At 53.4% G+C, this 11,628-nt stretch overlaps 2 protein-coding genes and 1 long non-coding RNA gene across 7 annotated transcripts; 1 reads left to right on the top strand and 2 right to left on the bottom strand.

Annotated features, from left to right (window-relative positions):
* Window positions 1-358: 358 nt before the first annotated feature.
* MCEMP1 (mast cell expressed membrane protein 1) lies at window positions 359-5,716 on the bottom strand. 4 transcript variants are annotated; one of them, XM_047704247.1, is made up of 9 exons: window positions 5,572-5,716; window positions 3,161-4,336; window positions 2,905-3,068; window positions 2,446-2,586; window positions 1,793-1,921; window positions 1,491-1,541; window positions 1,254-1,400; window positions 899-967; window positions 359-793 (listed from the first exon to the last, which is right to left on the bottom strand). In XM_047704247.1, coding segments are annotated over exons 3-9 (633 nt in total). In that variant the 5' UTR covers window positions 2,999-3,068; window positions 3,161-4,336; window positions 5,572-5,716; the 3' UTR covers window positions 359-791. The 4 variants fall into 4 exon arrangements, with proteins under 4 accessions (XP_047560203.1, XP_047560213.1, XP_047560198.1 ...); XM_047704257.1 differs by lacking the exon at window positions 5,572-5,716 and having other exon boundaries at window positions 3,161-3,979; window positions 4,267-4,392; XM_047704242.1 differs by lacking the exon at window positions 5,572-5,716 and having other exon boundaries at window positions 3,161-4,392.
* LOC125085744 (uncharacterized) lies at window positions 1,916-2,998 on the top strand. The gene is made up of 2 exons (XR_007123001.1): window positions 1,916-2,555; window positions 2,946-2,998. It is a non-coding gene; the product is annotated as an uncharacterized LOC125085744 (long non-coding RNA).
* A 1,821-nt stretch (window positions 5,717-7,537) lies between the features above and the next one.
* RETN (resistin) lies at window positions 7,538-9,194 on the bottom strand. 2 transcript variants are annotated; one of them, XM_047704412.1, is made up of 4 exons: window positions 9,043-9,194; window positions 8,739-8,866; window positions 8,287-8,364; window positions 7,538-7,775 (listed from the first exon to the last, which is right to left on the bottom strand). In XM_047704412.1, exons 2-4 carry the CDS (start codon window positions 8,854-8,856, stop codon window positions 7,639-7,641), a joined length of 333 nt encoding a protein of 110 aa, XP_047560368.1. In that variant the 5' UTR covers window positions 8,857-8,866; window positions 9,043-9,194; the 3' UTR covers window positions 7,538-7,638. The 2 variants fall into 2 exon arrangements, with proteins under 2 accessions (XP_047560368.1, XP_047560378.1); XM_047704422.1 differs by having other exon boundaries at window positions 8,739-8,863; window positions 9,043-9,175.
* Between the last annotated feature and the right edge of the window lie 2,434 nt (window positions 9,195-11,628).

The raw sequence follows: 11,628 nt of genomic DNA, 5'->3' as shown, positions 1-11,628 counted from the left end.
GTGCACTTAGGGACGTCTGCACTCAGGGCTGCACGCTCGGTGGGAACGTAGTTCCACCCGAGGATACCTGCTTAAGGGCTCGGATATACCTGTGGGCCCACCTACACTTAGGGAGACACTGTCTATCTCAGACACACAGCCTCCCGGAGGGAGACTAGGTTACCCCCTGGGTACATGTTCATGGACACAGACATGCACTCAGGGCATTCATTGCCGCACAATCTCGTGCCCCAGGGCTCCTGGGATCACGTCCGCATGCTCACTGTGTGCCTTTCACCACCCCACAACATTTGCCAGACCCTCCCCGACCAGGCTCCCAAAGCCCCAGATGCTCGGAATATGAGATCCGAAAGCCACATTCTTTTGCATCGGCCTTTATCCTCACAAATCACAAACCGTGAGTGCAGAAACAAAGGGGCATACATGTGTACAGGCTCTGAACACCCTCGATGACATGATCAGTCACACATATTGGCACACGCCTATTCACACCAACACAAGCAATGACGGCACACGCGGTGACACCACAATTATAGTGGCACACAGGGTGCCCCCCACACAGCTCCACCAGGACACATTTATGCAACATACCACAGGACACTCACACGTGGTCACCGTGCTCCCCGTGTTGCCAACACCCACATTCACAGTGACACACTCTTGGGGGTCCTTGCTGACACAGCCACCCACTGTGTCATGCATTACGCTCACAACACACCATGATACACACACGTGGCCGGCTTCACTGGGAGGTGCAGCCGTGTCTTCGAGGTCTCCCCATCTGTTGAGGTCTCTGTGAGGGATGGAGACCCAAGGTCAGGCAGATCACTCCCCCAGGAGGGAAACTGGGACCAAGTCCGTGGCTCCCTCCTCACCCACCTCCCCAGCCCCAACTTACATGAGCTTGGGCTCTTCTTCTCCAGTGCATTGGAGATTTCCTGTAACTTATGCTTGATTTGGTTTATGTCTGGGGGCAAGAGGACAGGAGAAAGCTGGTGTGGGGTCCCCCACAAGGCCCCCACCTTTATTGGAAGTCTCCTCCCTGCCCGACCCCCAGTCTGGGGTGCCGTGGGGCCTGTGTACTTGGTGTTTCCAGCAGCATTTAAATATCTGCTGAGTGACTCAGGGGGTGACATCCATCGTGCCTTTAAACCCCTGTGCCCTGGGAGGGTGGGACCCCTGCTGCCCCCGCCCCCAGTTCCCCAGCACCCAGCATGAGACAAATTCCGCCCAGTGAAGGTCTGCCAGGACACCTGCTGATAGCGTCTTCACTTTATCATTCTCGGCCTGGACATCTCTCTTGACCACATTAATGTTCTGCTTGGCCTCCATGACGAGCTGCTGGACCGAGCTCCAGCCCTGATTCTGTTCCTCTTGACACTCGCGCACCAAGGTGGAGACTGAGGACCGAAGCGGGCGTGTCCTTATCACCGCTGCTCCCCCCACCCCCACCCGGACCCCTGGGGCCTCCCCCCGGGTGCCACCCTCACCATTCCAGAGCTCCCTTTTCAAGACCAGCAACTCCCGGGACATCTCAGAATCTGTTCAAGGGGAGGGGCGGGGGAGGCAGGAGAAGCCTTGAGGCGCCCCCAGTCCTGCAGTCCTGGGAACAAGGGTGGGGGAAGGCAGAGGAACGAGGGAGAAGGGAGATAGGGTGGAAACACTGGGCCTCCCCACTTCCTGAGGACCGGACCCCCTCCACGCTGCTGCAGCCCCCCACCAAAACAAAACAAAACAAAAACAAAATCACAAAAACAACAACAAACACCCTAAAACCAAAAACCCTACTCACTCTTTGCCAGGACCACTGCCAAGAGAATGACACAGGACAGGATGAGAATGATGTGCAGGCTCATAAGGGCTCTGTGCAGACAATGAGGGACCTGGGCGGAGTCTGAGGGCCGCCTAGACAGGGTGGGGACTGGAGTAGAGGCAGGACAGGTGACCTCCAGGGCCCACCATCACCACCCAGCCCGTCAGCACTGACTCTAACACCACCTGCACCTGCTCTTCCCAATACCTTAGCCACCGTGACCACCAACATGCATACTGACCAGAGCCCCAGCAGTCCTAATGCTGCCATCATCATGGCCCCCTTACCGTCCCCTTTACCAGCACTCATGATGTCAGCAGTAGCTGTCAACCACACCCATCAACATCAGTGCCTATACCGTTGTCAGCACTGTCCCCAGCACCGGGTCTCATCAGCAAGGTCATAGGCTCTGTCCAGGCCCACCCCTCTGCCATCACCAAATCCAAATCCATCACCATCATCCAAACCTTCACCAACACTCCCACCAACACCAACACCACCAACATCATCGTCCCCACCTGGGAAGCTAAACCTCCACCCCCGACCTTTAACACACAAACCTTGATGTCACCACGTCCCCCACCTCTGACCCCGACCTCCACCTGGTGCTCTTTGTTCCCGTGATGCCCTACCATGGGCCCCTCCCAAGGCTGCGTGATGTGTGTTGGCAGGTGGTTGCTTGTGCTGATCCTTGGATGGTGAATGCCTGCCCTTCAGCTGGTCCTGGTTTCTGAAGGTCAAGGTGATATTCTCATAGTCAGGGTTATCTGCACCTGTGGGTGGGTCAATGAGAGGGGAAACCTGCCGGGACCTCTGGGGCAGGGGTGGGGGTGGGAAGGGGGCTCAGAGTTCTTGGCTCACCAGACCCCTGCACATGACAAATTTCCGAGGATAAAAGATAAGGAATGGGGAAAACATGATCTGTTTCTTGGTTAGGTGGAGAGGGCGTGCATGAGCGTTTGGGGGATACACATGCACACATACATTTTGGGGTGGGGAAGGAGCACTGTGACCCCACTTCTAGCCCCTTGTCTCTCCCATCCCCATCTCTCCCACCTGACCTCTCCCCTCCCCACCCTGAGGTGCCTAACCTTCCTTATTGGCTGGAGCCCTCTGTTTCTTGTCTTTGAAGGCTGCCGCCTGCATCTTGACCTTCTTCTTCGTGTAGATTTCCTCAGACTCCATGGTTCCCAGTCTGCCAGTTTGCCCACACACATCCCCACCCACCGGAAGGTGTCATGGCAGATGAGGAAATCTGTGGGTTGGGGGTAGGGGGAGGAGAGGTCAGCCTCCTCTTTTCAATGATCCAGGACCCTCCAGCCCAGGGACATCCTCACTGCTCCTCACCCCAGATCAAGAGGGTCTTAGGAGACCAGAGGTCCCCGGGAGCGCCAAGCAGGAGAAGCCCATAGATCCAGAGACAGGAACCACCACAATCAGGAACCAGCAACAGAAATGTTAGTCAATGCTACACGGTCATCATGTTGTAATAAACAATATATCAAGTCCGCACCTGTATACCTCAATCGCACACATCATTATACACCAATTAGACTCAATATATATAAATTTTTAAAATTTTAAAGGATGATCACAAACTTTACAGGAAACTATGTATGTGTCTACCCATATGACCTTCATCCCCTGCCCCTCTCAAGAGAGAATCTGGCCCCCCTGGGAGTCCTGCCTTTTAGGTTTGGGGTATCTGGACTTGGAGGCAGGATTCCTAGGTTTCCCACATCTTCCTGCCCCCTGCCCCAGTCCCACCCCTCAGCTCCACCCCAAGAAGTTCTACTTCTTCAAGGCCCCGTGGAGGAAAGGAACGGATGTGAGGCAAGGGGACCAGCCACTGGAGCTCCACCCATGTCTGGGACAGAGGCCAGATGCACCCCTTGACCTAACCCTGGACATGGTGTCCCCTCTCCGGGGGCCCCCAGACAGAGGAACACTTGGAAACATTCACTCTCATCCACATATCTGCTCACTTCCCCACACTCATACACACTCCCAGAAACCATCACACGTCTGCTCACGTATTCACATGGCTCGCCCATTGGTAGGCTTCTACACGGGGTTTACCCCCAGAGAAACGCCCATGTTCATGCCTTCACGTGTCTGCTCTCTCTAGAGGTCTTAAAGCTCTCTTTGTGTCTGTGACCTTGAAAACTGGAGATAAAAATGAGACCAAGTTTGTAGGGAATTTCTCTAAGTTTAGAACGGTGCCTTCTGGTGGAAAGGTAATGTAAACCACATCTTTAATTTAAAATTTTCTGGCAGCCGCGTTAAGAAGACAAAAAGAGACAGGCTAAATTAATTTTAATAATGTATCTTGTTTAACATAATATACCCCCCAAGTGATCACTTCAGCATGTAGGCGATACTAAAAAATTATTGAGCTATATTATTTTTTGTGGGTACTAAATCTTCAAAAATCAAACGTGACTTAAACTCACAGGACAGTTCAAGCATTTGATGGATGCGATATTGGAGAGCACTGGCCTAGACTATCATGGTTCTCTCCCTCTGGAAAAAATAAGTAAAAGATCGTTTAAAAGACGTTTAAAAAAGATTAATTTATTTGACAGAGAAATAGAGCACAAGCGAGAGGGGATGGGGAGAAATGGCAGAGGGAGAAGGAGAAGCAAGCTCCCTGCTCAGTGGGGAGCCACTGCCGGGATCACGACCTGAACGGAGGGCCGACACCTAACTGACCGAGCCACCCAGGTCCCCCTTAAAAGGACTGTCCAGGGGCGCCTGGGTGGCTCAGTGGGTTAAGCCGCTGCCTTCGGCTCGGGTCGTGATCTCAGAGTCCTAGGATCGAGCCCCGCGTCGGGCTCTCTGCTAAGCGGGGAGCCTGCTTCCCTCTCTCTCTCTGCCTGCCTCTCTGTCTACTTGTGATCTCTCTCTGTCAAATAAATAAAATCTTAAAAAAAAAAAAAAAAAGGACTGTCCATGTGGGAGAAGTAGGTATGTTTTAGCTTTTAAATATGTGATTAAATTTGAGATAACTTTGGAATGGTCCCCCAGGGTTTGATGAGGATAATGCTCTGTTTTCTAAACTATTGCCAATTTTGCCGGCTCAAGGAGAACCACTTTGACAGTCTCCCTCTCTGCCCTCTCCTCCCTCTGATTATTTAGAAAGTCAGGATTGAGAGATAAGACCCTCTTCTGACGTAACAGTCACAGAGGAGACGGACCAATGGGCAGCCGGCTCTGCTGTGATGGACAGGCGCAGGGGGTGGGGCCGCAGCCTAGCCCATTTCTGTAGGTGCTTGAAGCTAAGAACAGGCTCCATCAGCCCTTTGGACAAAATAGCAGTTGTGCACCTGGAGGCCCACGAGCAATCACAGTGGCCCGAGAGGGCTCTGTGAGGTTTCCTGACCAGCCCTGTCATAGGGTCACAGTCTCAATTTTCTTTTAAGAAAAGAATATGCGTCTCCAGCCCAGCTAACAATAAACCTGTGATTGGTTTAGAGTGGGCACATGATCCAGGCCCAGCCAATCAGAGTCAAAGATTTGGCACAGGGGTGGGCACAGGAACCAGATTCAGCCAATGAAACTCAGGCCTGCGACTTCTGCGGCATTAACCGGGGAAAAGGCCATCCCCCCCACCTCCCAGGGGGCTCTCAGCCTGAGAAAATGTAAGCCTGGAGCTGTGTTGGGGGAGAACCCGCTTGAGAGAGAAGACATTGAGGAAAGCAGAGCTGAGAGGGAGTCAGATCCTGGAGATATCATTTGAGGGTTCTATCCACCCATACCTGAATCTGTCGTTTCTAACCCTGGGTCTCTGGGCTTGCCTGGGACCACCAGCATCAGACTCTTCGTTTTGGCTCAGAAAGGTCCGTGAATATCAGGGTTGTGAGATCGACCTCTGTGCTTCAGGCTCTGCACTGAGAGTAGACGCTCTCTTCCTCTCCCTCTGCTCCCCTCTGCCCATTTCCCCAGCGCACTCTACCTCTAAAATAAATAAATCTTTAACCCTGGGCCTCTCAGTTACATATCCACAAACTTCCTCTTTTTTTTTTCTTTTTAAAATATTTTATTTTTAAGTAATCTCTACAGCCAACATGGGTGTCAAACTCACAACCCCGAGATCAAGAGTTGCATGCTCCACCGACTGAGCCAGCCAGGCGCCCCCAGGAACTTCCTTTTACTTTTGCTCAAGCTGTCTTTACGTGAGGTTTGAGGCACTTGCGACTAGAAGAATCTTGGCTACCTCAGGGGGCGCTGGGCAGTTGGCAAGTGAGAAAATGGAGGCTTGAGAAGGGGGCTTGCCTATCCAGGTCTGCACCCTGGGACAGGAGAATGACTACGCTGGAAATGAGCGCTCTGAAGAGGACCTCCTTGGGGCCAGACACAGGGGGACAATTGAGTGGAGCTTGGAAATAAAGAGGCATTCCAATCAGTCTGGGGACAAAGGAGGGCACCCCCCTCCACATCAGTGAGGGGGTGGGACAGGCGAGGTTCTAGACCCTTTCTGGTACTCAACACACTTCTGACTCAGTTGTCCCACCTCAACCCCATGGCCACTGTGGGGTCAGGGGGGTGGATACAGGAGGGGAATCTCTGGATTGGGGTATAGGTGGGTTCCAGGGACAAGAGGAGAGTTTGTGACCTCAGCTCATGGCTACCTGAATCAGACAGGGGGCTATGGCATCACAGGGGGTGGGTGGCAGAGGTGGGGGCATAACATAGGGAGAGAGGGGGTGGTCAGAAGAAAGTCACGGGAGCCCTACGCCACTGCCTCCCTCCAGGAGCGTCTAAAACATCTTGAAAACCAGGATCCCACCCCACCACCCATGCTCCAGTCCCTGGAGTGTGCTGCTGGGGGCTGGGGCATTTGAGTCTGGGGTCCCTTTCAAGATTGCACACCGAGTGCTCTGAGGTCTGTCTGCATCTCTCAGGGACTGGATTTTAAGACCCTTGGATTAGGGTTCCCAGGGATTTGTGCCCCCCAGGAAGCTGTGTAAGGGTTGCAGGTGACTTGCCTTCCAGGTCAGAATTCAGACTGGGACCAAAGCCACCGGGGTGGGGGGTGGGAACTTGATGTCAGAAGCAAAAGACTCTGTCCAGGGTTTACATGTTTGTGGTCTATGTTTCTTCTTCTATGGCCATACTTATGTGGTTCAGGGGCATTGTCTGCGGGCATGTTGTGTCCCTGTGTGACCATAATGACTGGGTTGTGTACTGTGTGCGTATATGTAGTGTGTGCAGATCTCTCCACGAGGTTGGGGAATGAGGGATCGTGGCTCAGGGCTCTGGGCTGAGAGATGACTCAGGGGTCCACCATGACCCTGGGGCTACTGGGGGCTTTGGCCCTGAAGTATGCAGGGGGTTGGGGGGAGGTCAGGGGTCCCTGTCCCATACAGACCCAGACCCCGAATGAAGCCTCATTGTGCAGGTTGGGACAGAATGACCCAATGACTTCCTGGAAGACCAGAGACCCGAGGGATCGTCGTGGCCTCAGAGGTAACGCTCACTTCCCCTCCTGAAGGAGTCCATGATCCTTGGGTGTGCATGTCCTTAGAGGAAGGAGAGTCCTTGTTCTCGGAGATGCGGTAGGGGGAGGCACAACGTGGGAGGAGATAAATGGGCAGAAGAAAGTCACGGACGCCCACAGCCACCGCCTTCCTCCAGCGTCTGCGTGCCCGGCTCATTTCAGAGACGCCAGCTCAGTCCCCCACCCCCCAACAAACGACAGCAGGGCGCGCGGACCCTCACCACCATCTTCTCAGGGTTTATTTCCACCCCGCCCCTCCGAGGCCTGACTCCGCCCCTCCGAGGCCTGGCCACGCCCCCAGCCCCGCCCGCGCTCCCCGGGGACCTCAGGCGGCGGTCTGCAAGCGACAGCAGCGAGCTCCGGTCCAGTCCATGCCCGCGCACTGGCAGTGGCACGTGGTTTCGGCGCGCACGTCCCACGAGCCGCAGGCGGAGCCGCAAGTGCAGGCGGTGACGGCGAAGCCTGCGGGCGGGAGCGGAGGGAGTTTGGACCCGAGCGGGAGGCTGCCGGCCTGGGGGTCGGGGGGAAGCGGAGGCGGGAGGGTCTCCAACACCAGAGCGTGGGAGCCGGGTTGTGTGGAGCGCAGGGAGGCTGGGGCCCTGGACGCCAGTGTCCTGAGGAAATGCAGTCTCGGTGCTGGGGCGGGGAGGCTAGCGTGGCAGACCAGGACTCTGGGGAAGTTGACTCGAAACAGAGCCTGGGACGCCTGGGTGGCTCAGCCGGTTAAGTGGCTGCCTTCGGCTCAGGTCCTGATCCCGGGCTCCTGGAATCGAGTCCCATATGGGGCTCCTTGCTCAGCGGGGAGCCTGCTTCTCCCTCTCCCCCTTCCCCTGCTTGTGCGCTCGAGCTCTCTCTCTTTCTCTCTCAAATAAAACCTTAAAAAAAGAAAAAGAACTAGAGGCTGGACTTAGGGGGAAGGGTTCCTGCGTGCGGGGAACAGAAGTGAGAGCTGGGAAAAGGACTCGAAACTCACCTGCGGGACAGGTGGCGAGGTCCCCCCTGGAGGTGACACTCCGGCAGGTCAGGCCAAAGTTCCTCATTGTCTCAAGAACTGCGGGAGGGAGGGAGGAGGGAAGGCGGCTGTGAGACCAGGCTGCCCCTCCCCCATCCTCCTGAGGCCCTGGCCCTGGTGGTTTGGAGATAGGCAGGGGTCAAGAAAACTGTTCTGAGGAAGGCCTAGGTGGGCCAGGCCCTGAAGAGAGCCATGAAGAGGGGAGCCCACCACCTCCCAGGTTCTGTCTTGAAATGGGTGTTTAGAGGAAGGAGGATATTCCCAGCTTCTGCGGTAGGTGCCGCTAGATGGGGGCTGGGCTGGGCTGGGTTGGGTTTGGGGTGGAGGTTTGGTTCTGGTTGGGGCTGGTTCGATGGCTGCTCCGTGTCCGGAATTAGAAGGGGCCCCTGCTGAGGTTGAGTGAGGGTCCTCACTTAAGGATGGGGCGCCATCCTGGATCTTCTCATTGATGGCTTTGTCCACGGGACACAGAGAATTGCCACACACCAGCAGCCCCAGAACAGGGAGCAGGAGGAGGGGAAGAGCCTTCATCCTGCAGCTGCTGAAAGAGGGAACCCACAGCTGGGTCAGTCCCTTCTCATCTGGGGAGGGTCAAGCGTCCAGAGCGGGTGGGATATGGAATCCTGGGTCCCTGTGGGGGACGAGACTGGAGTCCCAGCTTTGTCCTGGCCCCCTCGGGATGGACTTCTGGGCTGAGCCGGAGCAGGGTTCACTTACCCTCGGGATGGACTCAGCAGGTCGAATCTCAGGCACTGATTTCATGCCTCTGCCGCATCTCCCTCTTTAAGGCTTCTGGACGTGGAGCTTCCTGTCTTGGCTGGGTGTTTTGCCCCCCCTGGCCCTCCCATCCCACATCCGGGGCCAAGAGGAAGCCCCCAGGGCAGACTCTAGGGGCCCAGGGGTAGGAAGCTCTGCTCCCCCCTTCCCTGCCACAGTTTCCCCATTCAAGAGCCCACCCTTCTCACATCCGGGCTGGGAATGGTCCAGGAGGTAGTGCCTGGGGGATGACTCCAGAAGCCTTGTCCCAGGGACGGGCAAAGAAACAGCAGTTTGCACCAAAGCATAACCAAAACAACCCCGTGTGAGAACTGCATACCGTGTTCACACCCAAATGCCCATCAACAATAGACTGGATAAAATCATGTTTCTTTTTCCTTCAATGGAACAGTCTGCAACAGACGGTGACAAACTTGCAGCCCATGGGACAAAGCTGGCCCACTGTCTATTTCTGAGCAACCCGCGAGCTAAGACTGGTTTTTACATTTTTATTTTGGGGGGTTTTGTTTTTAGTACGAATGGATTTTTTAAATTGTGGCAAAATACTTTTCGCAATAAATTTTTTTAAGGATTTTATTTATTTATTTGACAGAGATCACAAGTAGGCAGCGAGGCAGGCAGAGAGAGAGGAAGGGAAGCAGGCTCCCCGCTGAGCAGAGAGGCTGATGCGGGGCTTGATCCAGGACCCTGGGACCATGACCTGAGCCGAAGGCAGAGGCTTTAACCCACTGAGCCACCCAGGTGCCCCTCACATTAAATTTTTTAAAAGATTTTATTTATTTGTCAGAGACAGAGCGAGAGCACACAAGCACTAGCAGGGGAGCGGCAGGCAGAGGGAGAGGAAGAAGCAGACTTTCTGCTGAGCAAGGAGCCCCATGTGGGTCTGTATCCTAGGACCCTGGGACCATGACCTGAGCCGAAGGCAGATGCTTAACCGACTGAGCCAGCCAGGTGTCTCTTTCACATTAAATTTGTCATTTTAATCATTTCTTAAGAAGAGTTTATTTATTTATTTGGGACAGACAGATTGCAAGGGGTGAGGAGGGGCAGAGGGAGAAGCTGACTCCGCACTGAGAGCAGAGCTTGATAGGGGGCTTGATTCCAAGATCCCAAGATCATGACCTGAGCGGAAGGCAGATGCTTAACTGACTAAGCCACCCAGATGCCCCATTTTAACCATTTTTTAAATGTACAGACCACTGGCATTAAGTACCCTCGCACTGTTGTGCAACCAACCCCATCATCCGTCTCCAGAACTTTCTCATCTTCCCAAACTGAAACTCTGTTGCCCTGAAACACTAACTCACTATCCGCCCTTGCTCCTGGTTTCTACCATCTACTTTCTGTCTCTATGACTTTGTGTGTTCACACCTCAAGTAGGCGGAATCACACAATACTTATCCTTTGATGTCTGTCTTCTTTCACTTAGCATAAATGTTTTCAAGATTCATCCAGGTTGTGGCAGGGGTCAGAACTTCATTCTTTTCCATGGCTAATATTCCATCGTAGGGACACACCACATTTTGTTTATTCATTCATCTGTTACTTACAACTTGCTCTGTTGTTTCCACCTCCTGTAAACCTCGGAATGTAATGAGCATCTCTGAGCCCCTGCTTTCAGTCCCCTTGGGTACACATCCAGAAGTGGGCTTGCTGGATCATATGGCCACTCTGTGCTTAACTTTTCAAGGAGCTGCCAAAAATTCATACATTTTTGAATCATTGGGAAAAAAAATATTTAACAGTGACATATGAAAAGGACATGAAATTGAAATCCCAGTGCCCACAAATAAACTGTTCTTGGAGTATGGCCATGCCTACTTTTTTATAGGCTGCTTTCCTAAGTCAGTGACAGAGACGATGCCTTGCAGAGGTGACCCCAGCTACCATCTGACCCTTTACAGAAAAAAAAAAAAATTGACCATCCCTGGTCAGTAGCACAGAGTGTGAATGAGAGATCATAAGTGGCAGCTGCGTGTAACAATCTGAATGATTCTCTCCAACATAATTGTGAACAAAAGAATCCAGAGGCAGAAAAGAACATTAACTGCACAAATTCATTTATTAAAAAAGACCAGGACAGGGCACCTGGGTGCCTCGGTGGAGTGAGTGTCCGGCTCTTGATTTTTGCTCAGGTCATGATCTCAGGGTTCTGAGATCGAGTCCTGTGTCCAGCTCTGTGCTGGTGTGGAGCCTGCTTGGGATTCTCTCTCTCCCTCTCCCTCTGCACAACCCCTCTCACCACTTCCCACACACACTCGCTCACTCTCAAAAAAAAAAAAAAAAGAAAAGAAAAGAAAGGAAGGAAGGATGGAAGAGAGAGAGAGAAAGAAAGGAAAGAAGGAAGACCGATTAATCTCTGTTGTTGGAGATGATGCTGGAAGTTCCCTGGGGAGTGAGGGAAAATGGGAAGCTAGTGAAAATTCGAGCGCACACTTACATCTGCACACTTTATGCCTGCTGTATTTCGGTAAAAGTGATGTGTGTGTCAAATCCCTGTGTAAGCACAACCGTGTACACAGGGCC

This window comes from Lutra lutra, chromosome 1 (assembly GCF_902655055.1).
Source record: "Lutra lutra chromosome 1, mLutLut1.2, whole genome shotgun sequence".
Taxonomy (NCBI): Eukaryota; Metazoa; Chordata; class Mammalia; order Carnivora; family Mustelidae; genus Lutra; species Lutra lutra.
This window is presented reverse-complemented; position numbering and strand designations above follow the sequence as displayed.